The 17,518-nt window shown below is 42.9% G+C and overlaps 1 protein-coding gene across 5 annotated transcripts in view; it reads left to right on the plus strand.

Annotated features, from left to right (window-relative positions):
• The window catches only part of LOC106611507 (protein diaphanous homolog 2), a 687,763-nt gene that overhangs the window by 45,534 nt on the left and 624,711 nt on the right, over positions 1 to 17,518 (plus strand). For 4 of the 5 annotated variants that reach the window (XM_014211777.2, XM_014211774.2, XM_014211778.2 and 1 more), the window contains one exon: positions 1,760 to 1,780. The exons of the other annotated variant lie outside the window; for it this stretch is intronic. In XM_014211777.2, the coding sequence (XP_014067252.1) occupies positions 1,760 to 1,780 (21 nt within the window). The remainder of the gene's footprint in view (positions 1 to 1,759; positions 1,781 to 17,518) is intronic. 5 annotated transcript variants of the gene reach the window in all.

A 17,518-nucleotide genomic window follows, 5' to 3' on the forward strand; every position in this document is an offset into this window, starting at 1 on the left:
AGCATACACACATCCAACAATAACCAAGCATTAGTCCAATTATTATTAGGACTACCTTTAGGTCGTTTTTTTCTCTTAGAATTTACAGGAATTCTGTCACAGTTTTAGCGAGAATGAGGTGTTACCTTGCGTGGGGAAATGGATGTTAGCACATAAAGCGCTATTCCCCCTCGAGCTCCTCCCTGACAGTGATGCTACTTGGGGTTTTTCAAGATAATGTCTGATCTTTTTGGTCAAGCCGCCAAAACAATAAGTCAGAAAAGAAACATGTTTTAATGTTCTCACCATGTAGTCTTATCAACTCTAAAACAACACCAGAACAATGCTGGAGACAGTAGTCACTCACCTCTATGTGATTCAAGGTCCCGATTCTCCCGATAATAACCAGACCGTGTGAAGATATCCTCAAAGTTAGACAATGATACGCTAGATTCATCAGAGGACGACTGGGGAAATGTGGATTTATGGTGAAAAGCACAGTGCACATGATCAAGCGGCAACACAGTTAAAACTGACTTTATTGCCGCCATAAACTCTGATAGAGGAGAGGGAAGCCGAGCGTCAAATGGGAGAGTGGGAGAGGGAGATGGAGAGAGAGATTGATAAAGAGAGCGAGAGAAAGAATGAGAGCGAGGGAATTACAGTCGACTACAGAGAGCCAGGGAGGAAGAAAGAGAAAGAAGGGAGCGAGAGAGTGAGTGAGTGAAGGAATGCAGAGAAGACAGAAAGTGTGATAGAGCGAGTGATTGAGAGAAAGAGAGAGAAAGATGGAATGAGAGGCAGAGAGAGAGATCAAGCGATGGAGAGAGAAAGTATGTCTTCGCTGTCTTGATGTGCAGTGACTTTGTAACTTCCTGTGATCAGTGTACACTGCACGGTGCTTCTCGGAGTGCAGCTGGCGGGCGAGAGAGAGGGTTGTGCTCAGCTGCAGATTAGAATACATTTACTAGGCTGACAGACACCCACCCACTGCGAGACACGCTGCCGTAATAGAGAAAACGCTCCCCACTGCCCGCCACTATTGACAGATAACAAGGTTAAACTCCAGAAATCATGCTGACTGCATGAGCTCCAAGGTGCTACGCGGCGTCGCTAAATCTGACACCTGAAGTCAAGCACAGATGGCAGCTGATTGATTTTGGCCTTTGGGAGATGAGAGCAACCTGTTTGTTTTGCTGTGGAAAAACTGCCATTTTAGGGGTTAATTCCATGGGAAATCAATCAAGCGCAAAGACAATTGGATTTGTGTCAAATTCTGACATTTTTCAAAATGACAGTTTGTTAGACTGTGAACAAACTGAATAAACTGACCTGAAAATGTTTGTTAAATCATCATGATACAGATAATTTGAACTATCTTTTTTAATATTATATTATATTGCCATTAACATTGAGATCCTGTACAGGCTAATTAAAGTCCACAAATATAAAAACAGTCCCCAAATAAAAAAATATGAAAATAGGAACCGACTCACATAGAGGCCAAGTGAACAGGAGACTCCATATTCTTTCAAAATGGCTGCCAAATGAACAGACACTGTCTTACCATGATGGACCCTAAACTTTTAGTTCAGCTGTTACCCTATAAGTGTTTAGTAGTGTATGTAGCAGTGTAAGCACAGTGTGTAGCCTATGTAATGTCAGAATAAGGTGCGCTTGATACCTCTTATATTTGAGAGGACATTCTTGGCCTACTAATGATTGTGCCGTTTGTTGTCTTTTTGCACATTAACTCCTCTCCGCTGACCGCTGCATGCAGATCACTGGGAGCAAAGTCACGGTAAGTACGCCCTTTATATTATTACGCTTTGTGAGTCGTGTTCCTCTCATGCGTCTCTCCCTCTCCTCCCTCCCCTTTCTTCTCCTTTCCCTTTTAAAAGATTCTAGCCTAGTCAGTTTGTCCCCGAATCTACAAGTAAGGTCATCTTTTTTATGGCTTACATATTTTTTTCAGCAATGACATCGCTAATAGGCTGTGATTTGGAAAGGCTATAAATTGTTGACACAATTCTTGCATGCAAATTGGAACACTTTTCCAATGAAGGATTTCTAAATTATACAGCCTTGCAAATGAACTGGGGGCCCTTTTGTTGGTCTAAGTTGTTTCTCTTTTTGAAATGGATTGCAGACTAACCCATATTAGCATTTAAATATTGTAATACCAGGGATGAGCAATAGTTTTTAGGCAAATAATAATAATCTGCAGTCTAATCTGTTTTTTTGGAATGTTTTGCATCTAAATGGCTTTCATTGTGTTCTTTCCTTGAGACAGCACACTGGAGAAACGATCACTTGATTAGATTGCATTACACACACACACACACACACACACACACACACACACACACACACACACACACACACACACACACACACACATGCACACAATGCGTTTGCTGATTGAACAGTGGAAAATATATTGAGTGCATTATTCCTCAACCTTCCAGAAATGTCAGCCTGGTTTAATTTAGCGGTGGGGTATTCGCCGCAATACATCTGAATTTGTTGTCAACACCCCATCTCAATCCCACAACATTAAGGCATATCTCCTATGTCTCAGAAATGTACACCGTTGTTTGTGTTGTTGCTGTCACTTTTCTCCCCCACTAGCTCGCAAACAACCCTAGTAATATTTATAAATATACACTGTCCAAGGGGCTGCTGAAGTTTCTTCATTTATCCGCCACTGTAATACGGTAATTGCAGATCTGCTCTGGCAATTTCTCACAACGTAAAGCCCTATTGCCTATTGTGAGAAGGCATTCCGTTTTTTGGGGGCAGGGCTTTTGGGAAAAAAAAGCTCTCTTATTGCTTTTTGCTAGTGTGAATTGTCACCTTTAATGGCGTTTTATTGCTTTCATAAGCCTCCTTCAGGATTAAGGAGGCCCAGAGGCTTAGAGGGAATGAGGACAAGGTAAACCAACCAGTACACTGTGACCTGGGCTGGGTACCAAATGACACCATTTTCCCTATGTAGTGCAATACTTTTGAGACCCCTATGGGCCCTGGTTAAATCTAGTGCATTACCTAGTGATTAGGGTGCCATTTTGGATGAAGAAGACCTGGTCTGTGGTCTACTGATGGGCCCAGACAAACCTTCTTGTTTTTTGACTCGCTCTACAGACATCCGTTTTTTGTGTTGATTCTTTGACAAACTGTTATTTTTTGCCAGGTTATTTCTGTTGCAAAAGTAGATTATTTAAGACATTGTTTCGAACCGAAATGTGTTGTCTTGATCAGCAGGAACAGAGTTCATTGTACGGAGGAAATAGGTTGTGATAGAGGTGTTTTTCACGAAGACTGTTTTTCCGAGAGCAGCAAAGGCCTAGTTTGAAGATTGGAACTGCCTCAATGTGCCACTCAGAAGTTTCTCAAAAATCTGAGGATGCTAGTAACTTTTCCCCTGAAGTCTCTGACCTTTAACCTCTCCCTCAGTCAGACTCACATCAGTGCCTCATGGAGCAGGCTAACACTGAACTATCACTGAGAAAGCAGGGAGCTGTCAGTCTGAAGAGACTAAAAAGCTCCACTCAGAACCTAAAGAACCAGTCAAGAGAGGAGTTTAGCTCAGTTAGCCTGGTGTGGCTACGGTTAGCTTCGGATTGGGCTGGAAGATTCCCATTTTCACACTGTCAGTGCGGCACCTCTGAGGAATCCTTGTGCAGTCGGGGTGGTTGGGAGGGCTGGGGGAACTGAAGGTACTGTCGGGTCTGTAGGGAGCCTGCAACACTTATTCCTCTGTCTCAGCCATGAAATCTCTCTGGCACATTCCCCAGGTAGAGGCGCAATGGGAGGCGGAGGAGCGGGCGGTGTGAATTGCCTCTAATTCAGTCTGGCCAGTGTGTCCACATTCACCTCTGACACTGCTGAGTGTGTCTCATCTGCCTTTACACTTTGTTGATCAAGCTAGCGGGGGAAGATGAGGACCACAAAGTAGATGACTGTCAAGTTGCCTGCTAGCAAACTAGACTGGTAAATAGACAGGCAGATGGACAGACAGGCTGGTTGCAGTTCTAGTGTATATTGACCAGCTTGATGACTTCATAGGTCATCTCTTTTTAAAACAAGGATGATTTACATCACAACTCAACTGCCACGCTTGGAACAACAGTGTTTCAATTGGTCCTGTGGTGCGTTAGTGCGAGCTGCCTCGGCACTTCAATAAACCACCAGTTACACGCAGGCAGTGGCAGGGCAGCCCCAGTCGGAATGCAGCTCTTGAAGTCCCCTGTACCGCTGTTTCCAGAGAGATGGATTTTAAGGGGTTACACGCCCTGCCCTTTAGGAGCTGATCTGATCAACTGGAGGAGATCGATATTCACATGACCAGCCGTCCCTGAGACTGAGCACATTTCCAAGATAACATACTAGTCAGCCTACAATATGTCAAGGGGTGAGAAAGGGGGACAGATGGGGAGGGAGGGGAGGAGGGAGCCTAAAACACCTCAGACCTTTGGGACTGGAGGAGTCTGTTGGATTGGTGATGGCTGAATGGGTCTATTTCAGAGAATCATGTTTTTTTTCGTCTGCCAGAGTAATGGACAAAGCTTGTTGTTTAAAAAATGAATTACATCTGGCTCACTCTTGGGACGCAGGCCTAACCTCTTCACTTGTATAAAATGGCCGAGGCCGGTTTTTAAGGATGACCTCTTTTAATGGTGTGAAAGTGAGCTGTATGTATCGGCTGACAAGACCTCCCCAAGGAGCGCTAGAACAGTTTAGTGACAGAATGGAGCTTTGAAGTGATTGGAGAGAGTAGTTAGTTTTCCCCCAATAGTAGAGGCGAAGGACATTCAACGAATGTTGGAAGAAAAGGACATAAAAAATATTGCAGACAGCATATTTAATGATTGGCATTGGCTTGAGTGTATTATACAATTTAATTAACAGATTATTCTTCCATGAACTTGAATCTTTTAACATGTAACCTTTTAATGAAATGGTATTCGATTAATTATCCTGTAGTTGAGGACGCACAGTATCTGTTTATTGAGAGCGCTCAGACACTTTGAGGTAGGTACTCATTTAAGCTGAAATGTTACGCTTCTCTCCCGATTTCGCCTCTTTGTTTCTGTGTATTCCAGAGGAAGGCTGTATTCCCAGGCAAATCGATAACCTTGGCATTTGTTTTGCCTGTTCCGCTCATTTAAATGGCCAATGCCATATCAAGCGCGGCACGTACTCCAAGGCTTTTCGTCACCTGATGCACTCCTGCTCATTCTGTTTAAGGCCTCAATGGATAGAGGGAGGGGTGGCTGCAAAGACAGAGTTAGCGGGAGCATCAACTGCCGCCACTTATTTCACTCACTCCCCTTCCTCGCTACCAGCAGCAATGGTTTTTGGATGGGCCTTTTGTAAAAACAATATCTGAATGAAACCAATACCACCCTCCCTCGTCCGCTCTTCCTTCCAAGCCCCACATGCCTGAAAATACTTTTTATTTCACATCAACACAATTATCCCAGAAACCCTAGACCCACTCCAATTTGCATATACCGCACAAACAGATCCACAGATGACGCAATCTTTATTGCACTCCAAACTGCCCTTTCACACCTGGACAAAAGGAACACCTATGTGAGAATGCTATTCATTGACTACAGCTCAGCATTCAACCCCATAGTGCCCTCAAAGCTCATCACTAAGCTAAGGACCCTGAGACTTAACACCTCCCTCTGCAACTGGATCCTGGACTTCCTCAACAAATCAAATCAAATTTATTTATATAGCCCTTCGTACATCAGCTGATATCTCAAAGTGCTGTACAGAAACCCAGCCTGAAACCCCAAACAGCAAGCAATGCATGTGAAAGAAGCATGGTGGCTAAGAAAAACTCCCTAGGAAAAACTCCCTAGAAAGGCCAAAAACATAGGAAGAAACCTAGAGAGGAACCAGGCTATGAGGGGTGGCCAGTCCTCTTCTGGCTGTGCCGGGTGGATATTATAACAGAACATGGTCAAGATGTTAAAATGTTCATAAATGACCAGCATGGTCAAATAATAATAATCATAGTAGTTGTCGAGGGTGCAGCAAGCACGTCCGGTGAACAGGTCAGGGTTCCATAGCCGCAGGCAGAACAGTTGAAACTGGAGCAGCAGCACGGCCAGGTGGACTGGGGACAGCAAGGAGTCATCATGCCAGGTAGTCCTGAGGCATGGTCCTAGGGCTCAGGTCCTCCGAGAGAAAGAAAGAAAGAGAGAAAGAGAGAATTAGAGAGAGCATATTTAAATTCACACAGGACACCGGATAAGACAAGAGAAATACTCCAGATGTAACAGACTGACCCTAGCCCCCCGACACATAAACTACTGCAGCATAAATACTGGAGGCTGAGACAGGAGGGATCAGGAGACACTGTGGCCCCATCCCCCCAACACGGGGGGCCTCTCAGGGATGGGTGCTCAGTCCCCTCCTATACGCCCTGTTCACTCATGACTGCACAGCCAGGCACGACTCCAACACCATCATTAAGTTTGCTGATGACACAACAGTGGTAGGCCTGATCACCAACAACGATGAGACAGGCTATAGGGAGGAGGTCAGAGGCCTGACTGTGTGGTGCAAGGACAACAACCTCTCCCTCAACGTGATCAAGACAAAGGAGATGATTGTGGACTACAGGAAAAGGAGGACCGCGCACGCCCTCATTCTCTTCGACGGGGCTGTGGTGGAGCAGGTTGAGAGCTCCAAGTTCCTTGATGTCCACATCACCAACAAACTAACATGGTCCAAGCACACCAAGACAGTCGTGAAGAGGGCACGACAAAACCTATTCCCCCTCAAGAGGCTGAAAAGATTTGGCATAGGCCTCAGATCCTCAAAAGGTTTTACAGCTGCACCATCGAGAGCATCCTGACGGGTTGCATCACTGCCACACGGTCCCGTGTGGCTCAGTTGGTAGAGCATGGTGTTTGCAACGCCAGGGTTGTGGGTTTGATTCCCACGGGGGACCAGTACGTGAAATTTTTTTGATGAAATTAATGCATTCACTACTGTAAGTCGCTCTGGATAAGAGCGTCTGCTAAATGACTTAAATGTAAATGGTGTGGCAACTGCTCAGCCTCTGACCGCAAGGCACTACAGAGGGTAGTGCGTATGGCCCAATACATCACTGGGCCAAGCTTCCTGCCATCCAAACCTCTATAGTAGGTGGTGTCAGAGGAAGGCTCTAACAATTGTCAAAGACTCCATCCACCCTAATCATAGACTGTTGTCTCTGCTACCGCACGGCAAGCGGTTCCAGAGCGCCAAGTCTAGGTCCAAGAGGCTCCTAAATTGCTTCTACCCCCAAGCCTTAAGACTCCTGAACAGCTAATCACATTGCTACCCAGACGATTTCCATTGCTGCCCCCACCCCCCTCTGGAACGCTGGTGCTACTCTCTCTTATTATCTATGCGTAGTCACTTTAATAACTCTATCTACATGTACAGTTGAAGTCGGAAGTTTACATACACCTTAGCCAAGTACATATAACTCAGTTTTTCACAATTCCTGACATTTAATCTGAGTAAAAATGCCCTGTCTTCGGTCAGTTAGGATCACCACTTTATTTTAAGAATGTGAAGTGTCAGAATAATTGTAGAGAGAATGATTTATTTCACCTTTAATTTCTTTCATCACATTCCCAGTGGGTCAGAAGTTTACATACACTCAATTCGTATTTGGTAGCATTGTATATTCTATATAGGATTGTATATTCTATACGATTGAGGTCAGGGCTTATGATGGCCACTCCAATATCTTGAACTTGTTATCCTTTAGCCATTTTTCCAGAACTTTGGAAGTATGCTTGGGGTCATTGTTCATTTGGAAGACCCATTTGCGACCAAGCTTTAACTTCCTGACTGATGTCTTGACATGTTGCTTCAATATATCCACATCATTTTCCTCCCTTATGATGCCATCTATTTTGTGAAGTGCACCAGTCCCTCCTGCAGCAAAGCACCCCCACAACATGATGCTGCCACCGCCGTGCTTCACGGTTGGGATGGTGTTCTTCGGCTTGCAAGCATCCCCCTTTATCCTCCAAACATAACGATGGTCATTATGGCCAAACAGTTCTATTTTTGTTTCATCAGACCAGAGGACGTTTCTCCAAAAAGTACGATCTTTGTTGCAAACCGTAGTCTGTTTTTTTTATGGAGGTTTTGGAGCAGTGGCTTCTTCCTTGCTGAGCGGCCTTTCCGGTTATGTCAATATAAGACTAGTTTTACTGTGGATATAGATACTTTTGTACCCGTTTCCTCCAGCATCTTCACAAGGTCCTTTGCTGTTGTTCTGGGATTGATTTTCACTTTTCATATCAAAGTACGTTCATCTCTAGGAGACAGAACGCGTCTCCTTCCTGAGCTGTATGACGGCTGCATGGTCCCACGGTGTTAATACTTGCGTACTATTGTTTGTACAGATGAACGTGGTACCTTCAGGTGTTTGGAAATTGCTCCCAAGGATGAACCAGACTTGTGGAGGTCTACAATTGTTTTTCTGAGGTCTTGGCTGATTTCTTTTGATTTTCCCATGATGTCAAGTAAGAGGCACTGAGTTTGAAGTTAGGCCTTGAAATACATCCACATGTGCTCCTCCAAATGACTCAAATGATGTCAATTAGCCTATCAGAAGCTTCTAAAGCCATGACATCATTTTCTGGAATTTTCCAAGATGTTTAAAGGCACAGTCAACTTAGTGTATGTAAACGTCTGACCCACTGGAGTTGTGATACAGTGAATTATAAGTGAAATAATCTGTCTGTAAACAATTGTTGGAAAAGTTACTTTTGTCATGCACAAAGTAGATGTCCTAACCGACTTGCCAAAACTATAGTTTGTTAACAAGAAATTTGTGGAGTGGTTGAAAACGAGTTTTAATGACTCCAACCTAGGTGTATGTTAACTTCCGACTTCAACTGTACGTATTACCTCAATTACATTGACACCGGTGCCCAGCACATTGACTCTGTACCGTTACCACCTGTATATAGTCTCACTATTGTTATTTACTGCTACTCTTTAATCGTTTGTTATTCTTATCTCTCACTTTTTTTTGGTATTTTCTGAAAACTGCATTGTTGGTTAAGGGCATGTAAGTAAGCATTTCACTGTAAGGTCTACACCTGTTGTATTCGGCGCATGTGACAAATAACATTTGATTGGAAATAGGCTATTAAACTGTGTGTGGACCGCCAAGCAGAGTTGATGTGGCACATGTCCTTGGTGCTTTGAAAGACTGGCAAAGAAGAACTGTATCCCCGCCTGCCCCTGGCTAGTGTTCAGTATGGATTCCAGTTGAATATTTAGATCACCGGTTTTAAATGTGTTGTGAGACAGTATCTTTGCGAGGACTTTTTTGGGATGACATTTAAAGTTGACAAAAAGATAATTCAAGTGATTTTTGGAGTATCAAACCATGCCTCTTTTCCTCTGTAAGTTTGTAGATTTTGGGCAGTATCAAACCATTGTTTTTCCCATTACTAAAACACATTGATGTCTTAGAGAGTCATGTAGTTGATTACATGGGAGTGGATTCAGGAATTATTTAGACGCCTTCCCTTTACTCCACGTTTTGATTTGTTATAGACTTAATTTATTAAATAGTTTTTTCCCCTCATCAATCTACAGTACACACAATACCACATAATGACAAAGCAAAAACTGTTTTTTTATACATTTTTCTCAGACTCTGTCAGGTTGGATGGGGAGCGTCAGTGCACAGCTATTTTCAGGATTCTCCAGAGATGTTCGATCCGGTTCAAATCCGGGCTTTGGCTAGGCCACTCAAGGACATTCAGAGACTTGTCCTGAACCCGCTCCTGCATTGTCTTGGCTGTGTGCTTAGGGTCGTTGTCCTGTTGGAAGGTGAACCTTTGCTCCAGTCAAAGGTCCTGAGAGCTCTGGAGCAGGTTTTGATTAAGGATATCTCTGTTCATCTTTTCGTCGATCCTGACTAGTCCCCCATTCCCTGCCGGTGAAAAAAATCCCCACAGCATGATGCTGCCACCACCATGCTTACCCGTAGGAATGGTGCCAGGTTTCCTCCAGACGTGATGCTTGGCATTCAGGCCAAAGCGTTAAATCTTGGTTTAATCAGACCAGAGAATCTTGTTTGTCATGGTCTGAGGGTCTTTTAAGTGCCTTTTGGCAAACTCCAATTGGGCTGTCATGTGCTTTTCCAAATGCAATGTGTATGACTTTTATGTTTTATATTTGACCTGTTGAGGTGATATTTTGATGATATCTACTCACGAAGTGTCAGGGGATGCTCTACTGCAGGTATTCCCGAACTGGGGGTACGCGCAATGCCGTCGGGGGTACGCCAAATAGAAATGTGATTCACATTGAGAAAAAAAAGGAATACGTTTTTCTTCACGTTTTCAAACAGTCCATTTATATTTTCCAACGGGGCTATACATTTGGGTGAGATTTTTCTCTCGCTTGAGTAGCCTTGTTTCACTACCAAAAATGTAATTAAACCATCTAGTGTTATGCAAAATAACAACACAATGTCAAATACAGGTAGCCTAGTCAAATAATTAACATCCAATCACATTAACCGTTACTCTCTCACGGGAATTCCACTAACGGTCCGTATGTAGCCAGACGTAGCTGCTGCTCATGTTGGTATCTGTACTGATGATGCAAAAGCCATGACAGGGCGACATAGTGGAGTGGTAACGCGCGTGCAAGCAGTTGCTCCCGGCGCCACTTGGGTACGCTGCAGCATCAACCGAGAGGCTCTTGCTGCCAAAGGAATGCCTGACAGCTTGAAAGACGTTTTGTTCACTACAGTGAAAATGGTTAACTTTGTTAAAGCAAGGCTTCTGAACTCTCGTGTATTTTCTGCACTATGCAATGATATGGGCAGCGACCATGTAACTTTTTTACAACATACAGAAAGAAGTGCGCTGGTTGTCAAGGGGAAAAGTATTGAAACTTTTTTTTTAATTGAGAGACTAGCTTAAAGTTTCCTTTACTGACCATCATTTTCACTTGTCTGACCGCTTGCATGATGACGAGTTTTTCACACAACTGGCCTATCTGGGTGTTGTTTTTTCTCGCCTGAATGATCTGAATCTAGGATTACAGGGACTCTTCGCAACTATATTCAATGTGTGGGACAAAATTGAGGCTATGATTAAGAAGTTGGAGCTCTAACAAGGACAACCCACAGGTCTTTCCATCATTGTATGATTTTTTTGTGTGCAAATTAACTCAATCTTACGGACAATGTCAATTGTGATAAAGCGAAGCACCTGAGTGAGTTAGGTACGCACTTACGCTGGTACTTTTCCGAAATGTATGACACAAACAACTGAATTCGTTACCCCTTTCATGCCCTGCTTCCAGTGGTTCTGTGACAAAGTGGTTCTGTGACAATTGAATTTAATCAGATGCCACTGACAGATTTCTGGATTGGGCTGCGCTCAGAGTATTATGCCGTGGCAAATCGCGCTGTTAAGATACTGATGCCCTTTGCAACCACGTACCTATGTGAGAGTGGATGCTCGGACCTCACTGCATGAACTAAATACAGGCACAGACTGTGTGGAAAATGATTTAAGACTGAGAGTCTCTCCAATACAACCCAACATTGCAGAGTTATGTGCATCCTTCTCATTAACCTGTGGTGAGTTATTCACAATTTTCGATGAACAAATAAGGTTTTGTATGTAAGATGGTTAAATAAAGAGCTAAATTCTTGATTATTATCATATTATTATTTGTGCCCTGGTCCTATAAGAGCTTTAAGAGCCGGGTTGTGACAACTCACACTCATTCTTAAGTTTAATAAATGCATCGTATAGTGTGTGTGCTGCAGGCTTACAATGATGTCAAAAAACAACATTTGAGAGTGCGCTGACCCTGGTGCTAGAGGGGGTATGCAGCTGGAGGTTGAATGTTTGAAGGGGTACTGGACTATAAAAAGTTTGGGAACCACTGCTCTACTGGGATCATTTCAGTCATTACAAACAACACGTCTATCTTCTTCAAGCCATATTGTACTGTCTATAAGCCTATGATTCCCTGCTATAACATCAGCAATGCAGCGACATTAGGCCTTTATTGAGTGTGTAGATCAGTGGTGTTTGTGTTGTGCGCTAGGCCATCAATCATATTCAAGTTTCCCAGGGCTCAGCATGGATTGACAGTAAAACAATATTAATTTTCATTTGTCCCCTCGCTCTTCCCCCGAGCCCTTTATTAATACTTCAATATAGAAACTTGGTACGCAGACACCTTTTGGCATACAATTTTAATGTCTTTCAGTCCAACTCTAATTCAGAAATGTCAAGTGTAGATCTGATTGATTCATGCTTTATACAATTCGGAGACCTTTTCTAGGTTATTTCTACGTCTGTTGAGTCTGTCGGAATTCGGCAGCATATTGGTTTTGAGAGAGCAAAGGGATTTAAATATAGTGCTCATGAATTGAATTAAACAGCATTGTGCAGGAGTTTGCATTTCTGCCTCTTGACGAGACATGCTATTTATTAACTTTCTCTCTTGTATACATGGCATTGTAGCTGTTCTGTCACTCCAAGTTGGATGTTTCAACCGAACAAAAAACAAATGTTTCAGTGCCTGTTTATTCTTCCAATATACAGTGCATTCGGAAAGTATTCAGACCCCATGACTTTTCTATTCTAAAATGGATTAAATTGCTTTTTTCACTCATCAATTTACACACAATACCCCATAATGACAAAGCACAACAGGTTTTTAGAAATGTTTGCAAATATAACATTTACATAAGTATTCAGACCCTTAACTCAGTACTTTGTTGAAGCACTTTTGGCATCGATTAAAGACTTGAGTCTTCTTGGGTATGACGCTATAAGCTTGGCACACCTGTATTTGGGTATTCTCCCATTCATCTCTGCAGATCCTGTCAAGCTCTGTCAGGTTGGATGGGGAGCGTCTTTGCACAGCTAGTTCAACAATCCTGTCTCTGAGCTCTACTTACAATTTGTTCGACCTCATGGCTTGGTTTTTGCTCTGATATGCACTGTCAATTGTGAGACCTTATATAGACAGGTACAGTATGTGCCTTTCCAAATCATGTCCAATCAATTGAATTGTCACGTCCTGACCAGTAAAGGGGTTATTTGTTATTGTAGTTTGGTCAGGACGTGGCAGGGGGTGTTTGTTTTATGTGGTTCGGGGTTTGTTGGGTTATGTATTTATGTAAGAGGGGTGTTTGTTTTATGTGTTCCGGGGTTTTTGGTGATTGTTCTATGTTTTGTATTTCTATGGGTTTTCTATGTTGTGTATTTCTTTGTTGGCCTGGTATGGCTCTCAATCAGGAACAGCTGTACATCGTTGTTGCTGATTGGGAGTCATACTTAGGTAGCCCTGTTTTCACCTGTCTTTTGTGGGAAGTTGTTTCTGCATAGCTGTGCATTCGTTCGTTTTCTTGTTTTGTTTTTTTCAGTGTTCAATAAAAGTAATATGAGCACTCAACCCGCTGCGCCTTGGTCTACTCCATACGACGACCGTTACATGAATTTATCACAGGTGGACTCCAATCAAGTTATAGAAACATCTCAAGGATGATCAATGGAAACAGGATGCACCTAAGCTCTATTCACAGTCTCATGGCAAAGGGTCTGAATACTTACATAAGTAAGGTATTTCTGTTTTTTATTTTTAATACATTTGAAACATTTCTAAAAAACTGTTTTCGCTTTGTCATTCTAGGTTATTGTGTGTATATTGATGAGGAAGAAAATGTATTTAATCAATTTTAGAATAAGGCTGTAACATAAGATAATGTGGAAAAAGGTAAGGGGGCTGAATACGTTCCGAATGCACTCTATTCTACTGTTGTATACTGTATTACTACTACACTATTAATATACTATTGTTTGCAACATATTTGCAGCATTTCGCCTAGATTATTTTCCATGCTTGGCTTGGCTAACCTTTCACTAGATTCAACTGAAATGTTCCTGTCTTCAAACGCCCACCTTGGTCGTAAGATGAGTGTAACTGTGGGAGAGGTAAAGTGCAACAAATATAGAACATGATTCTGAGCTGTGGTAGGTAGCAGCGTAACTCGTGGGAGGAACCTCTGAGTGAACACACTCCCCAACTCCCACTGCAGAGAAAAAGCGGAGAAGTCCCTTCTCTTTTAAGTGTGATGATCTTTTTTCTTCTTATCTCTTCTCACCTCACCTCCCCTCTCCTCTTCTTTTCTCTCCTTACCCCTGTTCTCTCATCTATACTCTCCTTTCCCAACCACTGCATTATACTAAATACAGTGCCTTCAGAAAGTATTCACACACCTTGACTTTTTCTATTAGTAAAAATGTGCTTAACAAGTCACAATAAGTTGCATGGACACACTGTGTGCAAAAATAATGTTTTTAATGATTACCTGATCTCTGTACCCCACACATACAATTATCTGTAAGGTCCCTCAATCGATTCAGATTCAGATCAAGCAGTGAATTTCAAACACAGATTCAACCACAAAAGACCAGGGAAGTTTTCCAAGAAGTGCACCTATTGGTAGATGGGTAAAAATAAAGTAGCAGACATTGAATATCCCTTTGAGCAAGGTGAAGTTCTTAATTACACTTTGGATGGTGTGTCAATACACCCAGTCACTACAAAGATACAGGTGTCCTTCCTAACTTAGTTGCCGGAGAGGAAGGAAACCCCTCAGGGATTTCACCATGGGTCCAATGGTGACTTTAAAACAGTTAGAGTTTAATGTCTGTTATAGGACAAAACTGAGGAAAGATCAACAACATTGTAGTTACTCCACAATACCAACCTAAGTGAAAAGAAGGAAGCCTGTACAGAATAAAAATATTCCAAAATATTTTAAAACTGCAAAAAAAATTGTGAAATAAATAAATGTTTTGTCCTGAATACAAAGAGTTATGTTTGGGGCAATTCCAAAACAACACATCAGAGTACCACTGAGTGCTCATCTTTTAAAGCATGGTAGTGGCTGCATAATTTTATGGGTATGCTTGTCATTGGCAAGAACTAGGGAGTTTTTTTAGGATAAAAAGAAACGGAAAAGAGCTAAGCACAGGCAAAATCCTAGAGGAAAACCTGGTTCAGTCTGACTTGAAGACTTGAAAATGGCTGTCCGGCAGTGATCAACAACCAACTTGACAGAGCTTGAAGAATAAAAAAATAAATAATGTGCAAATATTGTGCAATACAGGTGTGCAAAGCTCTTAGAGACTTACCCAGAAAGTCTCACATCTGTAATCACTGCCAAATTGGATTCTAACATGTATTGACTCAGGGGTGTATACTTATGTTAATGAGATATTTCTGTATTTCACTTTCAATACATTTGCAAAAATGTCTAATAACATGTTTCCCTGTTTTTTTTAATCCATTTTGAATTCAGGCTGTAACACAACAGAAGGTGGAATAAGTGAAGGGGTATGAATACTTTCTGAAGGCAAAATACATATATTTTCAAAGGAAGAGAGACAATCAGGCTTCATGCTTTCAAAGGTAGAGAGCTGGATCTCATTATTTTGAAGGGAACATGAAAGGGCGTCTGGAGTGGACATGGTATGCTGATATTGAAAGCATATTGTGTGTGTGTGTGTGTGTGTGTGTGTGTGTGTGTGTGTGTGTGTGTGTGTTGATGACCTTGTGTTTGTAAGTAGCACTGTCATTGGCCCTGCAGCAACATCATGACTTGAACATGTCCTCTTCTCTCGAATTTGGATATTAAGGAGAAGAGGAAGAGGGAGTCTGATGGAGAGAAAGAGCCAGAGTCAAAGATAGAGGGAGAGAGCAAGACTATATTGAGACAAACACAGAAAAAAAAGAAGTGTGTATGTGCCTGCTTTTTCTTTCTGTGTGTGTGTGTTTGTGTGTGTGTGTGTGTGTGTGTGTTCGAGATATTGGGGCTGTCAGTAATGGGGCTGGGTGAACACTGCCTACGCGCTCAGTGGTTCATCTCCCCACGGCTCTCTCTAACACACTACATGGCACGCCGGCTCCACAGGGTGCTCCTGCAGGCTGCATTAGGCTCCATAAACTTTATGGCATATTTTTACAACTCGTCTCTCTGTCTGTGATTCCACCACAGCATCCCCGGCCTCCTCTGCTTTAACTGTTCACACAGCTGTGAAATTCAGTGTACCCCTTCGCTTTTTATGGTCGTTTGGACTGGCTTGATTCAGTTGGTGCCCCCCGGTGGAGGGAAGGATTGGCTCCTACCCTCCCCCGCCACAAATGTTTATATTTAGTAAGTTATTTGTTTTGTGTTTTACGGCCATGTTTTTTTTATGCAAGGTGGTGGGTGATTACTAGAGATGTCTCTCTTAGTATATCACGTCGCCTGTGTATGTGTGTGTGTCGGTGTGTATGTATTGTCGATGTGTGAAAACTGAGTAGTCCTTTCCCTAACCTTGTCTGACTCTATCCCCTCCCGTGATGCTCTGTTGCCCATGCCAAACTCATTACAACTCCACTATGGCGGTGCATGTTTGGCTTTGCCTTCGACTGCGGGCAGCGGTCACAGGAGTGCGTGTGTGTGCGTGTGCACTGGGCAGCAGTTCAAAACATCTGTTGATTTCACCACTGAGTCCAGCCAGTTGCGTGGAGGAGGAGGTAGATACTTTACATCATCCTAGAGAGACTCTTAGTTGTTGTTTGTTTGACTCACTGACCCAGAGGCATCAGGTCATAAGGACATTTCTGGGCTAAACCAAAGTCACTCCAGCTCGGGGGTGGAAAAGGTGGAGGTGGAAAGAGCCACAGCAATGCTGGCTGATATATCATAATGTCCCCTCTTAACCCCTCCCAACTCTTCTTGGAGCTCCCCTTATTTGCCCCCGCCGCAGTCAATAAGCCCACCCGGCACATCTCTAGCAAGGTGTACCTTGCCTACTCCCTTCCAGTCTCCTCCAACATGCTCCACTGCTGTCATACCATCCGCACAGGAAGTAAGTAAGCCCCATAATCGCCTCATCAACAGCACTGCTTCCACTGATTCCCAGACAGTTCCCCGGTTGCCTGTAATGATCGGTGATCTGATCAAGGCTGGGTGACTCAGCGGTATAATTTCTTCCTTTGCAGTTTTCCCTTTTAAGGGCGCCCGAGAGAGATGGGTTGCACGGTTAAAATGTCCGCTTTGAAGTTTTACGACTTCTCCTTTTGTGTCGTCCGCCTAGCAAGAGAGCCTGAAGAGCTGGGAGTCCCCCCTTCCGCATAACTTTCAGGCGTACATACCAAGACAAAACAGTACACTGTTTTGACACTAGAGGTATTTATCAAATCAAATCTAATCAAATTGTATTGGTCACATACACATGTGTTTAGCAGATGTTATTGCGGGGGTAGCGAAATCCTTTTAAAATAAAATACTGCAAAGTTTCCTAAGAGCTAGAAGCAGGCCAGCCCTCTGTTGGCTCCATTTTTAATTATGACAAAGATACTTTCACATTGGCCTCTGTCTGTGTACGCATGCCGACGACGTATTGTCTGTATCGCTTGCCTTTGCTATAAACACTGTCTTTAGATATTTATTCACATTAGAGTG

Source organism: Salmo salar, chromosome ssa09 (assembly GCF_905237065.1).
Source record: "Salmo salar chromosome ssa09, Ssal_v3.1, whole genome shotgun sequence".
In the NCBI taxonomy this organism is placed as follows: Eukaryota; Metazoa; Chordata; class Actinopteri; order Salmoniformes; family Salmonidae; genus Salmo; species Salmo salar.